This window comes from Mobula hypostoma, chromosome 13 (assembly GCF_963921235.1).
Source record: "Mobula hypostoma chromosome 13, sMobHyp1.1, whole genome shotgun sequence".
In the NCBI taxonomy this organism is placed as follows: domain Eukaryota; kingdom Metazoa; phylum Chordata; class Chondrichthyes; order Myliobatiformes; family Myliobatidae; genus Mobula; species Mobula hypostoma.
The window spans coordinates 4,352,959-4,378,998 of record NC_086109.1 but is presented as its reverse complement, the minus strand read 5'-3'; the positions used below and the strand labels follow the sequence as shown (position 1 = coordinate 4,378,998).

At 45.6% G+C, this 26,040-nt stretch overlaps 1 protein-coding gene across 1 annotated transcript in view; it reads right to left on the bottom strand.

Moving 5' to 3' along the window:
- The window catches only part of LOC134355370 (sushi, von Willebrand factor type A, EGF and pentraxin domain-containing protein 1-like), a 70,678-nt gene that overhangs the window by 6,808 nt on the left and 37,830 nt on the right, over nucleotides 1-26,040 (bottom strand). Inside the window, exons 6-10 of the mRNA XM_063065150.1 lie at nucleotides 25,425-25,610; nucleotides 16,051-16,236; nucleotides 10,273-10,452; nucleotides 8,451-8,645; nucleotides 2,089-2,268 (exon numbers count right to left, since the gene is read on the bottom strand). Of these exons, the coding sequence (XP_062921220.1) occupies nucleotides 2,089-2,268; nucleotides 8,451-8,645; nucleotides 10,273-10,452; nucleotides 16,051-16,236; nucleotides 25,425-25,610 (927 nt within the window). The remainder of the gene's footprint in view (nucleotides 1-2,088; nucleotides 2,269-8,450; nucleotides 8,646-10,272; nucleotides 10,453-16,050; nucleotides 16,237-25,424; nucleotides 25,611-26,040) is intronic.

Below are 26,040 nucleotides of genomic sequence, written 5' to 3'. Positions count from 1 at the left end.
CGGGCAATTCTAGTGGAACCAGAGAAAATCCCATGGAAGTCATTCAAGGATGTTGTTGAAAACTTTCTTGGCAACTACAGAGCACCAAGCTACGTGCAGCTGGTTGACAACATGCTTCAAGCATACAAAACCGTGAAGTGCAACATGTCACTAAAGATTCATTTTCTGCATTCCTGTTTAGACTTCTTCCCTGCAAATCTTGGTGCTGTCAGCACACAGTGAAGGTTTCACCAGGACATTGTGGTCATGGAGAAACGGTATCAGGGCAACTGGAATCCATCAATACTGGCTGATTATTATTGGACACTTAAGCAAGAAGCCTCAGGCACTGAGTTCAAATAAAAATCATCAACAAAACATTTTTAAGCTTAGTTGGCCTATTGCAAAGTGTATTTATATGTGTGTGTTTATTTTCTTATTGTAATTTTTAGTATTTTTTATGTCTTTGCATTGTACTGCTGCTGCAAAACAACAAATTTCATGACATGTCAGTGACAATAAACCTGATTCTAATGTCGAATGAGATGGAAGTGTTCACTAAATGGAAATTTAATGAACAGTTTTAGGTTCATTAACCTTAAATTTAACCCGCAGGATACAGATAAGTGAAATAGGAAGGGCTGGACATTCTCAGTCAATCAGTCAGGGTCTGTGGGGAGAGAAACAGTGTCACTGGCCCTCTAGCAGCACTGCTTTGGGGAGAGGTCACCAGGATGAATGGTTGGCTCGCTCTGCCAACTTCTACTTGTTGAGAATGCCTAGCACTCTCTATTCCCTTCAGGATTCGACCAGCTACGGCATCAGGCTTTAGAATGCAGATTCTCATGAACAGGAGACAGGATTTAGTAGCTACATTGAATTTCCTTGACTCAATTTACTGGGTCGCTGCCCTCGGAGGGGCCACTGGTGAGATTTATGGATTGGACTGTAGTCCAAATGAACTGTAGTTCATATTGACCTCTTTCAGTTCTATATTTTTGTTGTGTTCTTGCCCATTCTTTCTTATTGCTGATTGGTGGGCTGGGGGTTTAGGGTTTGATGTTCTTATTGCTGATTGGTGGGCTGGGGGTTTAGGGTTTGATGTTCTTATTGCTGATTGGTGGGCTGGGGCTTTAGGGTTTGATGTTCTTATTGCTGATTGCTGGGCTGAGGGGTTTGGGGTTTGATGTTCTTATTGCTGATTGGTGGGCTGGGGGTTTGGGGTTTGATGTTCTTATTGCTGATTGGTGGGCTGGGGGGTTTGGGGTTTGTTGTTCTTATTGCTGATTGGTGGGCTGGGGGGTTTGGGGTTTGTTGTTCTTATTGCTGATTGGTGGGCTGGGGGTTTGGGGTTTGTTCTTATTGCTGATTGGTGGGCTGGTGGTTTGGGGTTTGTTGTTCTTATTGCTGATTGGTGGGCTGGGGGGGTTGGGGTTTGTTCTTATTGCTGATTGGTGGGCTGGGGGTTTGGGGTTTGATGTTCTTATTGCTGATTGGTGGGCTGGGGGTTTGGGGTTTGATGTTCTTATTGCTGATTGGTGGGCTGGGGGTTTGGGGTTTGATGTTCTTGTTCTTTCCCCATGTGGATGATGTGTTGTTTTTTGTGCGAGGGACGGGCTGGGGAGAGATTTGCGGTTTGTGAGTTTTTGTTTCTTTTTCCTTTCATGCTGGGGAGGAGTGTTGGGTTGATGTCTTTCTTTCAACTGCTTTCAATATTTCATGGCTGTCTGGAGAAGACAAATCTCAGAGTTGTATTCCGCATACATACTTTGATAATAAAGTAAACCTTTGAACCTTTGAAGAAGGCTGGGCAGTTTCTCAATGCATCTGTAATTGCTGTTAATGTGACTTCAGGCACTGCTGAGGAACAGCCCATCCAGGGACCTTACTACCCTGTCCACCACTGAGCTGTGACCAAGATCTCCGACAACAATTGGAATACCCCTGCCAGTTATTCTATATGCCCCAACAGAATTTGATCCCGCAAAGTAACAAAAGAGAGGATGACACATTGCAGTGATGGTTCAGCCTCAGTGGGACTTGACAATTTCAACTCCAAGGGGCTTTTCCTTTTCATTCTGTCTCCAGACTTCAGTAACGGCAGCTTACCTTTCCTGCAGGTAGGTGGGGGATGTTTGAAGGTGCCTTCACCTTCACACCTACTGTGGTGGTTGCCCACCAGTTTATATCCGGTATCACAGCTGAAGGTAATTTCTTGGTGATACCTATAGCGTTCCTCTTTTGGGTGAATGTCTCCATGGTCCGGAATGGTGGGTGAATAACAATACACTGTTGGAGAGGAACAGGTGGTATGTCACTCAGGTGTTGTGGGAGAAGAAACTGCATCTCATATTCCACCTGGGTAGTCTACACTCAAATGGCGTAGAGTTGTGGAATCATGGAACACAAGCCCTTTTGCTAACCAATCCATGCTGAATATGCCACTCACCCAATGTCCTGTGTTCAGCCCAGATCCCTCCAGGCCACAGGTCTCCAACTATTTTATAGTCATAGTCATAGTCATACTTATTGATCCCAGGGGAAACTGGTTTTCATTACAGTTGCATCATAAATAATAAATAGTAATAACACCATAAATAGTTAAATAGTTATATGTAAATTATGCCAGGAAATAAATCCAGGACCAGCCTATTGCTTCAGAGTGTCTGACCCTCCAAGGGAGGAGTTGTAAAGACTGGTGGCCACAGGCAGGAATGACCTCCTCTGACGCTCTGTGTTGCATTATGCCATGGAGACTCTGTTAACTGAGGGGTCTGTGAGCCTCAGGTGAGAAACCCCTTCTCTAGGCCTTGCCCCTCCATGTACCTGTTGGAGTGGTCCTTAAATGATACGATTGTACCTACCTCAACCATTTCCTCAGGCAGCTCGTTCCATACACTCACCGCCCTCTGCGTGGAAACGTTGCCCCACTGGTGCCTTTTAAATCTGATTAAACATAGTGGATTCCAGACATCCCACCCTGCAAAAACTCATTTCAGGGAGGTAGCACCATCAATTTGCGGGAGACTTCCGGGAGAGGTGAGATGTCTGCAATAGAGTAGCTCCTTAGCAGCTAGCCAGCTAGTTTAAATAACGTTAGCTATGCTAGTGAACGAATAACACCTGTTAAACTCACCTCAACATGTCTTTTACAGCCTTAACCCACCATGGGCAATAGAAAAGTCACTGTTGCAAACAGTGCAGCGAGCAACACTGTCATTATTTTGACCCCTATTAGGCAGGGGGACACTTGAGTGTAGTCTGGGGTGACGTACGTTTTATTTGGTAGCTCTCGCACTCTCTCTTGCTTTCTCTCGCTCCCTCGCTTGCTCTCAACAAAATTGATTTCTGTGATACTGTATATAATTTGCGGGCATCGGGGAGCCACTATTAATACGCGGGAGACTCCCGGAACTTCCGGGAGAGGTGGGATGTCTGAGATTCATATCCAAGTCATTTCTATAAATGACAAATAACGAGGGTCTCAACACTGACCCCAGCGGTACGTCACGAGCTACTGGCCTCCGTTCTGAGAAACAAGCTCTGCTTCCTACCTCCGAGCTAACTTCGAATCCACTTAACTTGTTCTTCCTGGATTCCATGGGAACGAATTCCAGACCAGCCGGCCATGTGGGCAGGGGCTTGTGAAGGTTGAACTCTCCAGTTTCAGATGAGCTGTTTTCCAACACCCCACCCTCCGCGTTCCTTTCTCTTGCCAGCCAAAGGATGTAGGTTTCAGTGGCAGGTTTAGAGGTGAACTGCAGTAAATATGCTTCGAGGGTGTGGTGAGGGGCTGGAGACTTGTATATTGGGGAGACAGAGGCTCATGAGTAAGTCCATGAAGAACCATGACTGCTGAGGTAAACACTGAGAGCTGGCAGGTGGAAATCACGTCAGTAGATTTGCAGTACGAGGCATGGACACAACTTCTGTGCAGCATCGTGTGGGGAAGTGCAGGGTATAGCTCATATTGAGGAAATGGATCAGAATCCCAAGCACTGATCTACAGTGTGAGGCCCCTTTCATTAATGTGAATACAGTGACCCTCCAGTACTTTCTGTCCTCAGTCTGCCTACACTCATGTCTCCCTATCTATTCTGAGCAGTCCAACCCAATCCTATAAGACCATAAGACATTATTGCACACTTCGACCATTCAGCCCATTGAACACTACCTGCCCCTCTACCTATGTTTGTATTGACTGCAAATTTGGCCACAAAACCATCAATTCTCTCATCCAAATCTTTGACATATAACATGAAAAGGAGTGGTCCCAATACCGACCACTGTAGAATAGCACTAGTCACCGGCAGCTAACCAGAATAGGCCCCTTTTATTCCTACTGTTTATATTCTGCTGCCAACTGAGCTCCTATCCATACTAGAGTCTTTCCTGTAGTCCAATGGGCGATAATAGCAGCCTCATGTACCGCACCTTGTCAAAAGCCTTCTGACTCTACTTTGCCTATGCTGCCTGTTATTTCCTCAAAGAATTCAGATTTGTCAGGCAGGGAAACCATGCTGATTTTGGCCTACTTTGGTACTCAAACTACCCTGAAACCTCATCCTTAGTAATAGACTCCAACATCTTCCTAACCACTGAAGTCAGGCTAAATGACGTATAATTTCCTTTCTTCTTCCTCTCTCCCTTCTTAAACAGTGGAGTGACATTTGTAATTTTCTAGTCCTCCAGAACTATTCCAGAATCTAGTGATTCTTGAAACATCATTACTAATGCCTCCACAAACTTTTCAGCTACCTCTTTTCAGAACCCTGGGGTGTATTCCAACTAGACTAGGTAACTTATCTACCTTCAGACCTTTCAGCTTCCTCAGCACCTCCTCCTTAGTAATAGTAACTGCACTCAGTTCTGTCTCCTGACACTCTTGAATTTCTTGCGCACTGCTAGTGTCTTCCACAGTGAAGACTGACACAAAATACTTTGCTATTACTTTGTCCCTCATTACTGCCTCTCCAACTTCATTTTCCAGCAGTTCAATATCCACTTTTGCCTCTCTTTTACTCTTATATGTCTGAAAAAAACTTTTTGTATGTCTTTTTATATTATTGGCTAGCTTACCTTCATATTTAATCTTTTCTCTCCTTATGGCATTTTTAGTTGCATTTAGTTTTTAATTCTCTAATTTCCCACCAATTTTTGCTATATATTATACCCTCTCTATTGCTTTTATACTATTTTTGACTCCCTGATATCGTCCTCTTCCATTAACTTGCACACCTCTGTATTTCCCTTTATTCCACTGTATTCCTGCAACCTCTTACCTGCCAATCACTACCTGTGCTGCAAGTTCATCTGCATTATTCTGCAATGCGTGTATTCAAATATAACACATTCAGTCCTGTATTCGTTACCCTTTTCACTTTTGCTCCCATGTTACACTCCCACTCATCTCACCGACTGCCTGTCATTCCTCGGAATCTCAGTACACACTGCATCAGCTTGTATGCTAACTGTCTCACCCTCAGCCCCAACACTCTGGTTCCCATCCCCTGTCAAATGAGTTTAAACCCTCCCCAACACCTCTAGCGAACCTGCCCACATGGATACGAATCCCTCTCAGGTGCAGGTGTAACCTGTCCTCTTTGTACCGGTTATACCTTCCCCAGGAGAGATCCCAATGATCCAGAAAGCTGACCCCCATCCCAGTCCACCTGTACTATCATCACATTCCTGCTCTGACCAGCATGTGGTACTGGGATCAATCCAGAAATAACTACCTTGGAGATGCTGCTCTACCGTCTCTTTCCAAACTCCCTATACTAACTGCACAGCAATACTTCCCCTTTTCTACCTACAGTGCCCATAAAAAGTATTCGTCCCCCTTGGAACTTCTCCTATTTTGTTGTTTTACAACATCAATGGCGTTAAATGGCGAATTCTTTGCTTGAATCTTCAGAAACAGCTCTATTTCCATCTTTAATATCTCTATTTTTCCCTTTCAGGGTTCTTTTGAAGACCCTGACCTGGAGTTACACGCTGACTTCAGCTCTTTGCGGGAATGGGATCCGCTCTCGGGGTCTCACGACTGGCTGTTATCCGACATGCCAAGGACGTGGTCTAAGAGCTCAGCTCGCCTTTGGGGGCCTGGGATCTCGTGGCTCTGGAGACGGGCAGATCGAAGGTCGGTGTCCCGACGGGAGATCAGTGTGTTGTGGGAATTGTAAGATCTTTGGCTGTGTGCCCAGAGACCTCAGATCTTTGGGCACAGAGTTGGGAAGGGGCTGAGTAATTATGCAATCAATTATATTGTGTTGACTAATTGTAATAAATTTAGACAAATTTGTTTTCACTTTGACACAAAAGAGTCTTTTCTGTTGATTAGTGTCAAAAAAGCCAAATTAAATCCACTGTGACTCAGTTTTGTAAATCAATAAAACATGAGAACTTCCAAGGGTGGTGAATACTTTTCATAGGCAGTGTATAAATGTCATTGACACCCTGTACAGCACGACCTCTGGCTGCTCACCCTCCCTCTTGATAATATTCTCCAGCTGCTCTGAGTGATCCTGGACCCTAGCACCTGGGAGGCAACACATCATCCTGCTGTATTTTTTGTAGCCACAGAATCTGCTATCTGTTTTCTGTTTCCCCTATCCATCGAGTCTTGTATGACTTTCACTCTCTCTGACTTTACCCTTCTCTGCTGGGCCTCAGTACCCAGCCATAGTGCCATTGGCCTGGCTGCTGATAGTTCATCTTCCACCACACCCCAAGCAGTATCCAAAAGGGTATACTTACTGCTGAAGGGAATGTCCACAGGGGAACCCTGCACTGACTGATTACTCCCTTTACTTCGCCCAGGTACTACCTGAAGTTGCGCTCTGGGTTTGACCACCTCAGTAAAAGTCTCCTCTAGAAGGTATTCAGCCTCCTGGATGGTCCCCAGCGCATCCAGCTCCAACTCCATCTCCAGTTTCTTGACCTTAGCAGCTAGGAGTTGCAGTTGGATGCACTTCCTGCAGATGTAGACATCAGGGAGATTGTCAAGTTCCCACATCTCACAGGAGGGGCATTCAGTTGCCACACTACTGACCTGCCTACACTTGTTGCATCTCTAACTTCTCAAGCTTAAGTTCTAGTCTCTTCCTGTTCTCCGTTCCAACAATGGACACTACTATAATGGCTGCTCTGCTTACAACTCGCTTCTTTTATTGGTCCCTGCTGTGTGCTTAATAGATCATTATGATGGCAGTCCACTGAAAAGTTCCAAAAGCCCCCAGCTGATTTTTTTTAAAAACTTGCACTACCTCACCAACAAATGACTTCTTTGCAACCCACTGAACATGACAATTCCAGTCCACCCCATTTCCAGACCAACCTAATCCCAGCACAACCCAAAACCATTCCACCCCAATCCCAAACTCACTCCAGCCCAATCCCAATCTCACTCTAGCCCAATCCCAATCTCACTCCAGCCCAGCCCAATCCCACTCCAGCCCAGCCCAATCCTGTCACAACCCAAAACCATTCCACCCCAATCCCAGTCCTAAGCCATCCCAGCTCAATCCATTCTCAGCCCACCAAATCCTAGACTACCACAATCCTACTCCATCCTAATCCCAGTCCATTCTAGACGCACAGAATTGCAATGAAAACAATCACAACATAACCCCATTCCGGCCCCACCCACTCCAACCCAACACCAACCCCAGTCTATCCCAGCCCAATCCAATTCCAGTCAAATCCAACCCCAACCCCAGTCTATCCCAGCCCAAACCAATTCCAGTCAAACCCAACCCCAACCCCAGTCCATCCCAGCCCAAACCAATTCCAGTCAAATCCAACCCCAACCCCAGTCTATCCCAGCCCAACCAATTCCAGTCAAACCCAACCCCAACCCCAGTCCATCCCAGCCCAAACCAATTCCAGTCAAATCCAACCCCAACCCCAGTCTATCCCAGCCCAACCAATTCCAGTCAAACCCAACCCCAACCCCAGTCCATCCCAGCCCAAACTAATTCCAGTCAAACCCAACCCCAACCCCAGTCCATCCCAGCCCAAACCAATTCCAGTCAAATCCAACCCCAACCCCAGTCTATCCCAGCCCAACCAATTCCAGTCAAACCCAACCCCAACCCCAGTCCATCCCAGCCCAACCAATTCCAGTCAAACCCAACCCCAACCCCAGTCCATCCCAGCCCAAACTAATTCCAGTCAAACCCAACCCCAACCCCAGTCTATCCCAGCCCAAACCAATTCCAGTCAAACCCAACCCCAACCCCAGTCCATCCCAGCCCAAACTAATTCCAGTCAAACCCAACCCCAACCCCAGTCCATCCCAGCCCAAACCAATTCCAGTCAAACCCAACCCCAACCCCAGTCCATCCCAGCCATGCAGGCACCTCCACCCTGGGAGCTGAGGGAGATGGTTCTACCTCAGAGCAACCTGACAATTTCAGCTCTAAGGAGCATTTTCATTCTGTCTTTAGACTTCAGTAGTGGGGCCTTACCGCTTGTGCAGGTAGGCGGGTGAGGGTTAAAGACGCCATTATCTCCACATCTACTCTCGCTGGAACCTTCAAGTTTAAATCCTTCATTGCAGGTGAACGTAATAATAGCGTTATAGCGATAATAATATGATGCATAGTAGCTATATTTTGGTGTATAATCTCCATTCTGAATTGGCAAAGGTGGTTGGCAACGTACTGCAGAAAAGGAACAGGTTAGTCATCACTCGAGTGATATGAAGGACCAGTAGAGTCACAAAGTAACATAGAGCATAGAACCAAGAACAGTAGAGCTCATAAATGGGCCCTTCAGCCCACAATGTTATTCTGGATTAATTAAACAATCTTACATGTAAAACGTTACAGGATTCTCCTTGTAAAATAGAATTAAGGTAATATTATGGCTTATTCTTTGCCCTCCTGATTTCTCATGTTTTCTCTTGTACTCTTTAAACCTCGGTGACTTGTTTGATAACAATTTCCTATGCCTGACATGCGTTCCTTCATTTCCCCTTCAATATCCTCTGCCTTACCCGGAAGGACTGCTTATGTCCTGGATGGTGGTGGAAGAGAAAGTGTGGGGTCAAATGTTACACCTTCAATAGTTGCAGGGGAAATTGCTTGGGGAGGGGCTAAGTAAACAGTGGGTCGGAGAGGGAGTGGTTTCTGAGGAAAGCAGGAATGGGTGGGAAAATGGAATTGGTGGTGGGATCACATTGTAGCTGGTGAATGTGATCCCACCATGTGATGAAGACTGTTGTATGACTCTTCTTGCAGAAATGTGACTCCAGGACAGCAATCCAGGCACCATCAGTCTACAGATCATTACGCGCAGGAACTTGGGCTATATTGTTTCATTGTTATTGTGCCACATGTACTCTGTGCTGTGTGTGACTGTTGGTAGTGTGTTTTGCACCTTGGCTTTGGAGGACCATTGTTTTGTTTGGCTATGTTTACATCTATGGTTGAATGACAATTGAATTTGAAATTTCGAAGAATGTTGGGCTGGATGTGGATGTAGGTGTGGTGATAGGTGAGGACCAAGCAAGCACTTTCTGGGAGACATAGTGTGAGAGCAGATGTCCAGGAAATGAAGGAGATGCTGAGTAACATATTCAAAGTATCAAGCAAAAAAGCATATTCACAAAAATAAACATATATAGTCCAAGACCCTGAACGACAATGTCCGGCAACCAATGGTACAGTCTCCTGGCAGCGTACAGTTACATGCAATCCAACCTGTCACTCCACCACTGGAACACGAGAGGACAGCACCGATGGGAGAGACCAGGCCGCAGCCAAGCTCACCACGCTGTAGCGCTTTTGCATTGCTCTCCTGGTCTGCAGCAGCAAGCAAGCCTGAGGCTTGAGGCCTAGTTCTCGCTATAACTGAGGCTACACAGCTCCCATGTTGACTGTGATGCTCACTTAACTCTCACTATGGGTGAGCCTTGTATTTGCAGAGGGGGATGGTTCATCTGTACCTTCCTGAAGTCCACAATGATTTCCTTGGTCTTCTCCACGTTCAGGCTTAGGTCGTTCTCATAACAATCCATCAGCTGCTCCACTTCCTCTCTGCACTCCATCTCGCCAGCGTCCTTGATGCCCAACTCCAATTTAAAACTTCTCCCACAAGGACCTATCCTTGTCTGTAGCTATCCTGACAGTTGAGGGGTTGTCATTACTGTTCCCTAAGTGTTCACCAACTGAAAGGTCAGTCACCTGGAAGGAATCTTGGATTAAAAACATCAGAATCCAACAAGCTTGAGGACATAGCATTGTACTTTACATTCATAAAACAAAACTTGATAAAATGCATACTTACTCTCCTGACATTTAGGTGAGGGGTGGTCATATTTATCGTTCCCCTTACAACGAAGGGTCTCAATGCCAATCAGCTTATATCCTCTCCCGCAGGTAAGTGTGACAGTCTCATGTTTTGCATATATTGCTTTAGGATTCTCGATCCATCCACCAATAATTCTTTCGGGTCTGTGGCATCCACCTGCCAAGATGACAACACAATAACCTCAGCTGGAAAAAGAATTATATCTGGGATAAGGTATCAACTCTCACATCAGAAGATGGAGGCAGTGGAAACACAAGTATAAACAAGAGAAAGTCTGCAGATGCTGGAAATCCAAAGCAAAGTGCACAACATACCGGAGGAACTCAGGAGGTTGGGTAGCATCTACGGAAGTGAATAGTTAGTTGACATTTCAGGCCGAGACCCTTCTTCAGGATTGGAAAAAGAAGTCATAGTCATAGTCATACTTTATTGATCCCAGGGGGAAATTGGTTTTCGTTACAGTTGCATCCATAAATAATAAATAGTAATAGAACCATAAATAGTTAAATAGTAATATGTACATTATGCCAGTAAATTATGTAATAAGTCCAGGACCAGCCTATTGGCTCAGGGTGTCTGACCCTCCAAGGGAGGAGTTGTAAAGTTTGATGGCCACAGGCAGGAATGACTTCCTATGACGCTCTGTACTGCATCTCGGTGGAATGAATCTCTGGCTGAATGTACTCCTGTACCCACCCAGTACGTTATGTAGTGGATGGGAGACATTGTCCAAGATGCCATGCAGCTTGGACAGCATCCTCTTTTCAGACACCACCGTCAGAGAGTCCAGTTCCATCCCCACAACATCACTGGCCTTACGAATGAGTTTGTTGATTCTGTTGGTGTCTGCTACCCTCAGCCTGCTGCCCCAGCACACAACAGCAAACATGATAGCACTGGCCACCACAGACTCGTAGAACATCCTCAGCATCGTTCGACAGATGTTAAAGGACCTCAGTCTCCTCAGGAAATAGAGACAGCTCTGACCCTTCTTGTAGACAGCCTCAGTGTTCTTTGACCAGTCCAGTTTATTGTCAATACATATCCGCAGGTATTTGTAATCCTCCACCATGTCCACACTGACCCCCTGGATGGAAACAGGGGTCACCAGTACCTTAGCTCTCCTCAGGTCCACCACCAGCTCCTTAGTCTTTTTCACATTAAGCTGCAGATAATTCTGCTCACACCATGTGACAAAGTTTCCTACCGTAGCCCTGTACTCAGCCTCATCTCCCTTGCTGATGCATCCAACTATGGCAAAGTCACCCGAAAACTTCTGAAGATGACAAGACTCTGTGCAGTAGTTGAAGTCCGAGGTGTGAATGGTGAAGAGAAAGGGAGACAAGACAGTCCCCTGTGAAGCCCCAGTGCTGCTGATCACTCTGTCGGACACACAGCGTTGCAAGCACACGTACTGTGGTCTGCCAGTCAGGTAATCAAGAATCCATGACACCGGGGGGAAGATACCAGGAAAAAAAGGTGGAGGAGGGGAAGGAGGCTAACTAGAAGGTGATAGGTGAAGCCAGGTGGGTGGGAAGGGTCAAGGGTTGGAGTAGAAGAAATCTGATAGGAGAGGAGAGTGGACCATAGGGGAAAGGAGGAAGAGGGGACTCAGGGAGAGGTCATAGGCAGGTGAGAAGAGAAAAAAGGTCAGAGTGAGGAATGGAAAGGTGGGGGGGGGGTGGAATATGTTTACAAGAAGGAGAAATTGATATTCATGCTATCAGGTTTGGAGGGTATCCAGACGGAATATAAGGTGTTACTCCTCCACCCTGAGGGTGGCTTCATCTTGGCACAAGAGGAGGCCGTGGACTGACATTGTCGGTACAGGAATGGGAATCAGAATTAAAATGTTTGATCACAGGAAGTCTCATTTGTGGTGGATGGTGTGGAGGTGCTTGATGAAACGGTCCCCCAATTTACGATGGGTGTCATGAATATAAAGGAGACCACATCGGGAGGACATGGAGACATTTTGCCCTTGTGCTAAGTAGGGTAAGCTTCTCCTCTGAAACTGCACTTTCTCCAGATCCCTGTCTTAGTATTCAAAAATATTTCACCTTCTGTTATGAATAGATGGCGACTGAGCTTCTAGAACCATCTTGAGTAGAAAATTCCAAAGACTCACCACCCTCTGGATGAATAAATTTCTTCCCACCTCTGTCCTGAGCTCCCAACCCCTTCTTCTGGTCTGTGACCCCTAGTTCTAGACATCCACCATCTCGAAGTTCAAAAGTTCAAAATAAGTGCATGATCAAAATGCAGAACTGTGCAAAGGCTTAGGCATATATCTAGGGTTCCTAGGACTTCTGCACACTACTGTAGTAAGTTTATGTATTGCACTGTATTGCTGCCATAAAAAAAGGCAAATTTCATGACATATAAACATAGAAATAGGAGGAGGGGTAGGCCACCCGACTCATCAAGCCTGCTCCTCCATCCAATATGGTCATGGTTGATCATCTCCACCTACCTGGCTTTTCCCCATAACCGTCAATTCCCCTACTATGCAAAACTTTATCCGACCTTGTCTTAAATATATTTACTGAGGTAGCCTCCACTGCTTCATTGGGCAGAGAATTCCACACATTCACCCCTCTTTGGGAAAAGCAGTTCCTCCTCATCTCCGTCCTAAATTTACTCCCCCCAATCTTGAGGCTATGTCCCTTAGTTCTAGTCTCACCTGCCAGTGAAAACAACTTTCCTGCTTCGACCTTATCTATTGCTTTCATAGTTGTATATGGTTTTATAAGATCTCCTCTCATCCTTCTGAATTCCAGTGAGTACAGTCCAATGAGACTCAATCTCTGCTCATAGCTTAACCTTCTTATCTCTGGAATGAACCTGGTGAACCCCCTCTGTACCACCTCCAAAGCCAGTATATCCTTCCTCAAGTAAGGAGACCAGAACTGCACGCAGTACTGCAGGTGTGGCCTCACCAGTACTCTGTACAGTTGCAGAATAAGTTCCCTACTCTTAAATTCAATCCCTCTAACAATGAAGGCTAATATTCCATTTGCCTTCTTGATAGCCTGCTGTACCTGCAAACCAACCTTTTGCGATTCATGCACAAGCACTCCCACATCCTTCTGCACAGCAGCATGCTACAAACTTTTATCATTTAAACAATCATCTGATCTTCCATTTTTCCTTCCAAAGTGGATGACTTCACATTCACCAACATTGTACTCCATCTGCCAGACCCTTGCCCACTCAATGAACCTATCTATACCTCCCTGCAGTCTCTCCATATCATCAGCACAGTTTGCTTTTTCATTCAATGTAATGTCATCAGCAAATTTAGATACACTACACTCGTGTCCCCTCTTCCAGATCATTAATGTATATCGTGAACAGTTGTGAGCCCAGCACTGACCCCTGCGGTACCCCGCTCACTACTGATTGCCAACCAGAATAACACCCATGTATCCCACCTCTCTGCTGTCTGTTAGTTAACCAATCCTCTACCCATGCTAATATATCACCCCAACTTTATGCTTCCTTATCTTATGGATAAGTCTTTTATGTGGCACCTTATCGAATGTCTTCTGGAAATCCAAGTAAGTAACATCCATCTGTTTCCCTCTATCCACTGTGCTTATTATATCCTCAAAGAACCCCAGTAAGTTTGTCAAACAGGACCTGCCTTTACTGATTCCATGCTGCCTCTGCCTGATGGATCCATTTCTTTCCGAATGTCTTACTATTTCTTCTTCAGTGATAGCTTCAATATGTGAGTGACGATCAACCTGATTCTGATACGGGTCTCTATGGTGGACTGAGAGTGGGAAGGAGGCAGGGAGAGGGGAGGGAGGGGAAGCACCAGAGAGACTTTCTGTAACGATCAATAAACCGATTGTTTGGAATCAAATGACCTTGTCTGGTGTCTCAGGGCTGGGTGTGTCTGCACTCTCTGCCCTCAGCACTCCTTCTCTGTCACCTGTCCCACACTTCACCTGTGACACTCCACCCTCATCGTTCCCATTCGCAAAGGATTTGCTTCAATCACATTTACAAATTCTCTCTCAGCTCCACGTTGACAAGTATAGTACTGTGCAAAAATCTTAGGACACCCTCGCTCTGTCTCTCTGTCTCTGCAAAAGTAGACAAACTGTGCAAGTAACAAAAATAGAGAGCTACAATACAATATGGGGTATGATAGCAACACATAAGAGATATTTAAACAGACACGTGAATGCAGGGGCAAGGACCATGTGCAGGCATTAACAGAAGGTTTGCACAATGCTTTACAGTACCAATTCAGCAATTCACCAGACCTTCCAGGTATGCACAGCACGTCACATACATCCCTGTGCTGTGACACACATGGACACAGTGGCCACTCTGGCTCCAGCTTGCACTTGAACTTGAGAGAGTGGACCGAATGGCCTGTATGACCCTTTGAATCTATGAAGGCATCCACTTGATTCACTTTCACACCAGGGGAATTTACAACAGCCAATTAATCCACCAAACCGAGATCAGGATTGGTGCTGAGAGGTAGCATCTCTAGGCATCATTGTAAAACTTTCTCCAAGATAAAAACCTTTCAACAAACATAAAAGTTGCTGGTGAACGCTGCAGGCCAGGCAGCATCTATTGGAAGAGGTACAGTCGATGTTTCGGGCATCTCCCCCATTTCGCGCACATCTGCTCTCACTCCATCCTCCCGCCACACCACTAGGAATAGGGTTCCCCTTGTCTTCACCTACCACTCCACCAGCCTCCGGGTCCAACATATAATTCTCCGTAACTTCCGCCACCTCCAACAGGATCCCACAACTAAGCACATCTTTTCCTCCCCCCCCCCCACACAACTCCCTTGTCCATTCGTCACCCCCATTCCTCCCCACCAATCTCCCTCCTGGCACTTATCCTTGTAAGCGGAACAAGTGCTACACATGCCCTTACACTTCCTCCCTTACCACCATTTAGGGCCCCAGACAGTCCTTCCAGGAAAGGCGACACTTCACTTGTGAGTCAGCTGGGGTGATATACTGCGTCCAGTGCTCCTGATGCGGCCTTCTATATATTGGCGAGACCCGACGCAGACTGGGAGGTCGTCTCGCTGAACACCTTCGCTCTGTCCGCCAGAGAAAGCAGGATCTCCCAGTGGCCACACATTTTAATTCCACGTCCCATTCCCATTCTGATATGTCTACTGTAAAGATGAAGCCACACTCAGGTTGGAGGAACAACACCTTATATTCTGTCTGGGTAGCCTCCAACCTGATGGCATGAACATTGACTTCTCTAACTTCCACTAATGCCCCACCTCCCCATCGTATCCCATCCGTTATTTATTTATATACACACATTCTTTCTCTCTCTCTCCTTTTTCTCCCTCTGTCCCTCTGACTATACCCCTTGCCCATCCTCTGGGTTTCCCCCCCCCCTTTTTCCTTCTCCCTAGACCTCCTGTCCCATGATCCTCTCATATCCCTTTTGCCAATCACCTGTCCAGCTCTTGGCTCCATCCCTCCCCCTCCTGTCTTCTCCTATCATTTTGGATCTCCACCTCCCCCTCCCACTTACAAATCTCTTACTAGCTCTTCCTTCAGTTAGTCCTGACGAAGGGTCTCGGCCTGAAACGTCGACTGTACCTCTTCCTAGAGATGCTGCCTGGCCTGCTGCGTTCACCAGCAACTTTGATGTGTGTTGTTTGAAATTCCAGCATCTGAAGATTTCCTCGTGTCAACCTTTCAACAAATATTGTTTGTGCTTTATTGCGAACTTTGGATTAGCGTTACTCACTAAACCGACAGGTTGGTGGATCATCGCTGAATTTACTGTCGTTGTTGCACCTGATGACGTTGCTGCCATCAATTTCAAAACCGTGATCACATTCGAACATTACTTCCTCCTCGTATTTCAGTACATTCCAAGAACTCGATCTGATGCGGCCATTTGAAGGAGGATTCGGAACGAAACATTGTACATCTGCTTGGAGAAAATAATGGATCAGTTTCGTCCAGGAGTAGTGGGCTTGTAAGCTTCTGCATCTTCTCCCTACCTGATGCTCGTGCACTGAATACATAAAGGTGGTCAGAAATTTGATTGGACATTTAGATACACTGGAGAGATTTGATTGGGAGAAGTTCGCAGACACAGTAGCTCGTCATTGCACAAGGGGGCTGGGAAGGTTCTGAGATAAAAGGAACACACTGCCTAGTGGAGTGGTCATGAAAGGAGCAGTCGTTGGAGTAGCATGAGTCAGGGTAGTGAGGCTTTGGCTCATCGGGGCTTCATCGAGGATGGGCCTAGGCAAGGTAAGAAGGTAAGTTACTTTCATACCTCTCTTCTTTTCTCTACTTTTCTCTAGCTTAAGCATAGTGGGTATGACTGCAAGGCCAGTTTTCTGCTCTGGGTATCAGATGTGGGATATCCGGGAGACATCCAGCCTCCCTGATGGCCACATCTGCACTGAATCAAGTAGCAGCTCCTTACAGACTGAGTTAGGGAACTGGAGCTGCAGCTCGATGACCTTCGCCTTGTTAGGGAAAGTAAGGAGGTGATCAACAGGAGCTACAGGCAGGTACACTGGGGCCACAGGAAACAGAGAAGTGGATGACTGCCAAGAGAGGGAAGGGAGAGCATCAGGCAGTGGAGAGCACCCCTGTGGCCAACCCCCTTAACAATAAGTACTCTATTTTAAGTACTGTTGGTGGGGATGACCTACCTGGGGGAAGCAACAGCAGACGTGCCTCGGGCACTGACTCTGACCCTGCAGCTCAGAAGGGAAGGGAACAGAAGAGGATAGCAGCAGTGATAGGGGACTCCATAGTTAGGGGACAGATAGGTGATTCTGTGGGCGTGAAAAAGAAACACAGATGGTAGTTTGCCTCCCAGGTGTCAGGGTTCGTGATGTTTCTGACCACATCCACAATATCCTGAATGGGAGGGTGGGCAACCAGAGGTCGCGGTACATATTGGTACCAATGACAAAGGGAGAAAAGCAGAGGAGGTCCCGAAAGCAGAAAACAGGGAGTTAGGAAGGAAGCTGAGAAGCAGGGCTTCAAGGGTTGTAATCTCAGGATTGTCACCTGTGCCACATGACAGTGAGTATAGGAATAGAATGAGGAGGAGGATAAATGTGTGGCTGATGGATTGGAGCAAGAGGCAGGGATTCAGATTTCTGGATCATTGGGACCTCTACTGGGGCAGGTGCGACCTGTACAAAAATGAGGGGTTGTACTTGAATCCGAGGGGGACCAATATCCTGGCGAGGAGGTTTGCCATTGATATTGGGGAGGATTTAAACTAGATTTGCAGAGGGGTGGGAACTGAAGTGAAGAGGCAGAGGATGGGAAAGTTGGAGCACAAGTGGAGACAGCTTGTAGGGAATTTGTGAGGAAGGATAGGCAGACGATAGAGCAAAGATGCACTCCACCTGATGGTTTGAGATGTGTCGATTTTAATGCAAGTGGTATTATAAACAAGGCCGATGAACTTAGAGCGTAGATCAATACATGGAACTATGACATTGTGGCCATTACAGAGACTTAGATGTCTCAGGGGCAGGAATGGCTGCTGAGTGAGCCAGTCTTTAGATGTTTCGAAAAGGACAGGAAGGAGGCAAAAGAGGTAGGGGTGTGGCATTGCTAATCAGGGATAGTGTCACGGCTGCAGAAAAGGAGGAAGGGATTATCCACTAAATCAGTGTGGGTGAAAGTCAGAAACAGGAAATGGACAATAACCCTACAGGGTGTTTTTTATAGACCCCCTCCCCAACAGTTACAGGGACATTGAGGAGCAGATAGAGAAGCAGATTCTGGAATGGTGCAATAATAATAGGGTTGTTATGATGGGAAGGGGAACTTTCTTAATGTAAACTGGCATCTCCTTAGAGCAAGGGGTTTAGATGGGGTGGAGTTTGTTAGGTGCGTTCAGGAAGGTTTCCTGGCACAGTATGTTGAAAAACCAACTAGATGAGAGGCAGTACTTGATCTGGTATCGGAAAATGAACTTGGTCAGGTGTCAGATCTCTTGGTGGGAGAGCAGTTTGGAGGTAGTGATCACAACTTTATCTCCTTTACCATAGAGCTGGAGAGGGATAGGAGCAAACAAACTGGGAAAACATTTAGAATATAGAACATAGAACAAATAAAACCTACAGCACCACACAGGCCCTTCGGCCCACAAAGCTATGCTGAACGTGTTCTTACCTTAGAAATTACCTAGGGTTACCCATAGCCCTCTATTTTTCTAAGCTCCATGTACCTATCCAGGTGTCTCTTAAAAGACCCACCACCACCACCGGCAGCCCATTCCACGCACTCACCACTCACTGCGTAAAAAAAACTTAACCCTGACATCTCTGTACCAACTTCTAAGCTCCTTAAAACTATGCCTTCTCATGCTAGCCACTTCAGCCATGGGAAAAAGCCTCTGACTATCCACACAATCAATGCCTCTCATCATCTTGTACACCTGTATCAGGTCACCTGTCATCCTCTGTTGCTCCAAGGGGAAAAGGCTGAGTTCACTCAACCTATTCTCATAAGGCATGTTCCCAATCCAGGCAACATCCTTGTAAATTTCCTCTGCACCCTTTCCACATCCTTCCTGTAGTGAGGTGCCCAGAACTGAGCACAGTACTCCAAGTGGGTCTGACCAGGGTCCTATATAGCTGCAACATTACCTCTCGGCTCTTAAACTCAACCCCACGATTGATGAAGGCCAATGAACCGTATGCCTTCTTATCCACACAGTCAACCTGCACAGCAGCTTTGGGTGTCCTATGGACTCGGACCCCAAGATCTCTCTGATCCTCCACACCGGCAAGACTCTTACCATTAATACTCTATTCTGCCATCATATTTGACCTATCAAAATGAACCACCTCACGCTTATCTGGGTTGAACTCCATCTGCCACTTCTCAGCCCTGTTTTGCATCCTATCTATGTCCCACTGTAATCTCTGACAGCCCTCCACACTATCTATAACATCCCCAACCTTTGTGTCATCAGCAAATTTACTAACCTATCCCTCCACATCCTCATCCAAGTCATTTATTAAAAATCATGAAGAGTAGGGGTCCCAGAACAGATCCCTGAGGCACGCCACTGGTCATCGACCTCCATGCAGAATATGACCCATCTACAACCACTCTTTGCCTTCTGTGGGTAAGCCAGTTCTGGATCCACAAAGCAATGTCTCCTTGGGTCCCGTGCCTCCTTACTTTCTCAATAAGCCTTGCATGGGGTACCTTAGCAAATGCCTTGCTGAAATCCATATACACTACATCTACTGCTCTACCTTCATCAATGTCTTTAGTCACATCCTCAAAAAGTTCAATCAAGCTCGTAAGGTATGACCTGCCTTTGACAAAGCCATGCTGACTATTCCGAATCATATTATGCCTCTCCGAATGTTCATAAATCCTGCCTCTCAGGATCTTCTCTATCAACTGACCAACCACTGGTTTACAATTTTTTGGGCTATCTCTACTCCCTTTCTTGAATAAGGGAACAACATCCACAACCCTCCAATCTTCCAGAACCTCTCCTCTCCTCGATGATGCAAAGATCATCGCCAGAGGCACAGCAATCTCCTCCCTCGCTTCCCACAGTAGCCTGGGGTATATCCCATCCGGTCCCGGTGACTTATCCAACTTGATGCTTTCCAAAAGATCCAGCACATCCTCTTTCTTAATATCTACATGCTCAAGCTTTTCAGTCCGCTGTAAGTCATCACTACAATCACCAAGATCCTGTTCCGTAGTGAATACTGAAGCAAAGTATTTATTAAGTACCTCTGCTATCTCCTCCGTTCCCATACACACTTGATTGGTCCTATTCTCTCATGTCTTATCCTCTTACTCTTCACATATTTGTAGAATGCCTTGGGGTTTTCCTTAATCCTGTCTGCCAAGGCCTTCTCATGGCCCCTTCTGTCTCTCCTAATTTCATTCTTAAATTCTTTCTTGCTAGCCCTATAATCTTCTAGATCTCTATCATTACCTAGTTTTTTGAACCTTTCATAAGATCTTCTTTTCTTCTTGACTAGATTTACAACAGCCTTTGTACACCATGGTTCCTGTACCCTACCATCCTTTCCCTGTCTTATTGGAACATCCCTATGCAGAACCCCACGCAAATATCCCCCGAACATTTGCTACATTTCTTCCATACGTTTCCCTGAGAACATCCATTTCCAATTTATGCTTCCAAGTTCCTGCCTGATAGCCTCATATTTCCCCTTACTTCAATTAAACATTTCCCTAACTTGTCTGTTCCTATCCTCTCCAATGCTATGGTAAAGGAGATAGAATTGTGATCACTATCTCCAGAATGCTCTCCCACTGAGAGACCTGACACCTGACCAGGTTCATTTCCCAATATCAGATCAAGTGTAGTCTCTCCTCTTGTAGGCTTATCTACATATTGTGTCTAGAAACCTTCCTGAACACACCTAACAAATTCCACGCCATCTAAACTCCTCACTCTAGGGAGATGCCAATCAATATTTGGGAAATTAAAATCTCCCACCACAACAACCCTGTTATTATTACACCTTTGCAGAATCTGTCTCCCTATCTGCTCCTCGATGTCCCTGTTATTATTGGGTGGTCTATAAAAAACACTCAGTAAGAGTTATTGACCCCTTCCTCTTCCTAACTTCCACCCACAGAGACTCCGTAGACAACCCCTCCATCACTTCCTCCTTTTGTGCAGCTGTGACACTATCTCTGATCAACAGTGCCATGCCCCCATCTCTTTTGGCTCCTCCCTGTCCTTTCTGAAACATCTAAAGCCTTGCACTTGAAGTAGCTATTCTTGCCCCTGCACATCGAAGTCTCTGTAATGGCCACAACATCATAGCTCCAAGTACTGATTCACGCTCTAAGCTCATCCGCTTTATTCATGATACTCCTCGCATTAAAATAAACACATCTCAAACCATCTGTCTGAGCGTGTCCCTTCTCTATCATCTGCCTATCCTCCCTCTTGCACTGTCTCCAAGCTTTCTCTATTTGTGAACCAACTGCCCCTACCTCCGTCACTTCAGTTCGGGTTCTCACCCCCCAGCAATTCTAGTTTAAACTCTCCCTGATAGCCTTAGTAAACCTCCCTGCCAGGATGTTGGTCCCCTTGGGATTCAAGTGCAACCTGTCCTTTTTGTACAGGTCCCACCTGCCCTAAAAGAGGTCCCACTGATCCAGAAATCTGAATCCCTGCCTCCTGCTCCAATCCCTCTACCCTATTTTAATTGGGGTAGAGGGAAATATGATATGAGGCAGGAACTTGGGAGCATAAACTGGGAGCAGATGTTCTCAGGGAAATGCATGGCAGAAATGCGCAAACGTTGCATGGCGTTCTGCATAGGTATTTTCCATTGAGGCAGGGAAGGGATGGTAGGGTGCAAGAACCTTCTTGTACAAAGGATGTGGAAAATTTAGTTAAGAAGAAAAGAAAAGATTATGAAAGATTCAAGAAACTAGGTACTGTTGGAGCTCTAGAAAATGACAAGGCTGCCAGGAAGAAGCTTAAAAATAAAATTAGGAGAGCTAGAAGGGGCTGTGAGAAGGCCTTGGCGAGCAGGATTAAGGAAAACCCAAAGGCATTCTACAAGTATGTGAAGAGGAAAAAGATGAGTCGTGTGAAGATAGGACCAGTCAGGTGTGATAACAGAAACCTATACATGGAGTCGGAGGACGTAGCAGAGAAACTTAATGAATACTTTGCTTCAGTATTCACCCGGGAAAAGGACCTTGGCAATTGTGGGGATGACTTACAGTGGAGTGAAATGATTGAGCATATAATCATTAAGAAAGAGGATGTGCTGGAGCTTTTGAAAAGCATAAAGTTAGATAAATTGCCAAGATTGGGCGAGATATACCCCAGGCTACTGTGGAGTGAGGGAGGAGATTGCTGAGCCTCTGGTGATGATCTTAGAGATAGGAGAACTACCAGAAGATTGGAGGGTTGCAAGTGTATTTCCCTTGTTCAAGAAAGGGAGTAGAGATAACCCAGTAAATATAGACCAGTGAGTCTTACTTCAATGGTGAGCAAGTTGTTGGAGAAGATCCTGACAGACAGGATTGATGAGCAATTGGAGAGACATAATCTGATTAGGGCTAGTTACTATGGCTTTGTCAGGGCAGGTCATGCCTTATGCCCCTGATTGAATTCTCAGTGACCAGTGGTGTTCCATAGGGATCTGTTCTGGGAGCCCTCCTCTTTGCAATTTTTATAAATGATCTGAATCAAGAAGTAGAAGGGTGGGTTAGTAAGTTTGCTGATGACACAAAAGGTTGGGAGTGTAGTGGATAGTCTGGAGGGCTGTCAGAGGTTGCTGCAGGATGCAGAACTGGATTGAGAACTGGCAGATGGAGATCAACCCAGATAGGTGTGAAGTGGTTCATTTTGGTAGGTCAAATTTGAAGACAGAATATAGTTTTAATCGTAAGAATCTTGGTAGTGTGGAGGTACAGAGAAATCTTGGGGTCCATGTCCTTAGGACACACAAAGCTGCTGCGCAGGTTGACGGTGTTGTTAAGAAGACTTATGGTGTGTTGGCAGTCATTAACTATGGAACTGAGTTCAAAAGCCATGTGGTAATATTATAGCAAAAAAGACCTTGGTCAGACCCCACTTGGAGAACTGTGTTTAGTTCTGGTCACCTCACTACGGGAAGGATGTAGTTACTGTAGAAAGGGTACAGAGGAGACTTACAAGGATGTTGCCTGGATTGGAGAGTGTGCCTTATGAGAATAGATTGAGTGAACTTGACCTTTTCTCCTTGGAGCAATGGAGGATGAGAGGTGACCTGATAGAAGTGTATAAGATGATGAGAGACATTGATCATGTGGATAGTCAGAGGCTTTTTCCCAGGGCTGAAATGGCTAACATGAGGGAGCATAGTTTTAAGGTGCTTGGAAGGGGATGTCAGGAGTAAGTTTTTCAACACAGAGAATGGTGGGTATGTGGAATGCACTGCTGGCAACTGTGATGGAGGCAGATACAACAGGGTCTTTTAAGAGACTCCTAGATAGGTACATGGAGCTTAGAAAAATAGAGGGTTACATGGTAGGGAAATTCTAGGCAGTTTCTAGAGTAGGTAACCTGGTCAGCACAGCATCGCAGGCTGAAGGGCCTGTGATGTGCTGTAGATTTCTATGTTTTATGTTCTATGTTCTATGAATTGTACAAGTAAGAAGGCAGCACATGTGCTTCTTTTTGTTACATAGCAAGATTCAAGATTCAAGATTGTTTAATGTCATTGCCAACACACAAGCGTAAAGGAGAATGAAATAATTGTTACTCTGGATCTGATGAAGCACAACAGATAAATAATATAATAATAAAAAAACTATAAATATGAATAGTATTATAATTTTATAAAATAATATAATTTCTGAACGTTGTTTTAGCCAGTGATGGTAGTGAGAATGAGTACCACTGCCTATTAAATTCTCCCAATGGCATGCATCTCAAATGGCCTCTGACAACCAAGTCCAGCTTCTCGTCTGTCTTCACCTGTGGCTTAGTTACTAAGCCTGGTGAAACCATTTCTACTGACTGAGAAATGTTTCTGCTGACAGGAGAAGGGGCAAAGGTGAGTTACTGGCACCTTAAAACCGGTCATTTCGGGTAGATGGAACTTGTCAGCCTTGGTTGGCAGCTCATCTAGGAGAAGGAAAACTCTGATCTTGAACCTCCGCTTCCTTGCAGCTGTATTCATTCATAGGGAAGGCTTCGGGAGTAGACCCTGAAGAAAAATTGTAGCTGCTGTCCTACACTGAGTTCAACGCTGACTGGCAACTCAGGTGATGCCTCTGGTGCCAAACTGTATCGGTCTCTTCCGTTCCTTTGGATTCATCAGATGTGTGGAGAGGGGGAGCTTGCTGTATGGGCAACAGCTTGCTCTCCATATTGTACCGCCTGGCTCGCGTATCGTGTAGACCGCTGGGATGCAACAACCAATGGAAAGCCTCAAGTATAAATACACAAGATAATTTGTATACATAGATCAATTGTTGATGCTGGGACGGGAGTTTATTCAGCTAACAGGTAGTCCCCAAAACTTAATGTAATTTACAGAGGACAAAATTACATGTTAATTATCCTTTAATGTAACATGTGAGCGAACTATTGCTGTTCAGTTATATAGTCAGTGGCCACTTTATTAGGTACAGGAGTGTAGCTGTCTAGAATTGACCCTTGTATTCACCCAAGGGTTCAACGACAAGTGCCACATGGCTCACACTCCTTCAGAGGCCGATCTAACCTGAAGTCATTTTCCTGAACTGAGTTATCGGGGATGATTAGAACAGATACGTGCCAAGTGGACCTCCCAGCCTAGAGCCACACACTGATTGCTGAAGAACCTCAGCAGGCCAAGCAACCTGCAGGGAGGAAACAGTTAATGTTTCGGGTCAAGAAATTTATTCCCCTTTATAGTGCTATGAAGAAAATAATATTAGCTACAAACACACTTATAAACGACTTAAGTAAAGCAGTTTTAAAAAGTAACAGCCTTCTCTAACTTTGTGGCCTTTGTTATATCAGTGGGTGATGGGGAGGTACAAGAGCCAAGACCTTCGGCCCAACAGATCCGTGCTGACCACTTAGAAGAATGAGGGGCAGTCTCACAGAATACCAGAGATACCGCAAGGGTTCAATAGAGTGGACATGGAGAGGAAGTTTCCTATAGGACACCCCTTTAGAACAGAGAAGAAGAAGAATTTCTTAAGCCAGAAGGTGGTGAATCTGTGGTAATCATTGCCACAGATGGCTTTAGAGGCCAAGTTATTGGCTATATTTAAAGCTGAGTTTGATAGATTATTGATTCATAAGGGCGTCAAAGGCTATGGGAAGAAGTTAGGAGAAAGGGATTGATAGGAAAAATAAATCAGCTATGATCGAAAGGCGGAGAAGACTCGATAGACCAAATGGCCTGATTCTGTTCCTATGTCTTATGGTCTGTAGGCCTTCATTAAATACCTAGCATCTATTATGAATCAATGTGGTCACTGGGGCCACAAGGTTTGGATCACAAAGACAGCAGAGGCATGTTACTTTTTAAAATTATTCCGTGATTAATATTTTAAACCATTTAAACATTGATATTAGATGGAAAATGGTGAGACACGGAGAGATCAGTAGGAACGAGTTTTGATTACCTTTGCATATCGGGGGTTTGTCACTCCACTGTCCAGAAGATGAACAAATAAGTGACTTTGCACCAATCAACGAGTAGTCACCAATACATGAATACTTGGCCAATGATCCAAATTCCCAGGCCTCGCCATTGGGTGGAGATGGTGCAACTCCATTTTCAATCGATGGAAGATCTACACATTTGACAGCTGGCAAAGTAAGACATGGTGGGCTATGTTAGACTGATTTTAGAGCAGGTTAAAAGATTGGCACAACATTTTGGATCGAAGGGCCTGAACTGTGCTGTAATGTTCTACATTCTCTGTTCATTGGGTGAGGATCTGGAAAAGGATGTTGGTTACGGAAGGTCTCTGAGGGAAATAGTCGACATTTCAGATCGAGATCCTTCAGCTGCCCATCCCTCTCACCAATGATATGGTATGGTGAGTCACTTCCTTCAACTACTAAGTAACGCACACTGGAGACAGCAGCCAGAGAACTGGAAATGAATACCAATGAATTGATCCACTTGACCTGAAACAGGAGTGTGTGGGCCATGGCAGTCAGAGCTCAAACTGGGCATGGCACCTGATGATGACGATGATGATGAACACAGAAAATGCTGGAGGAACTCAGCAG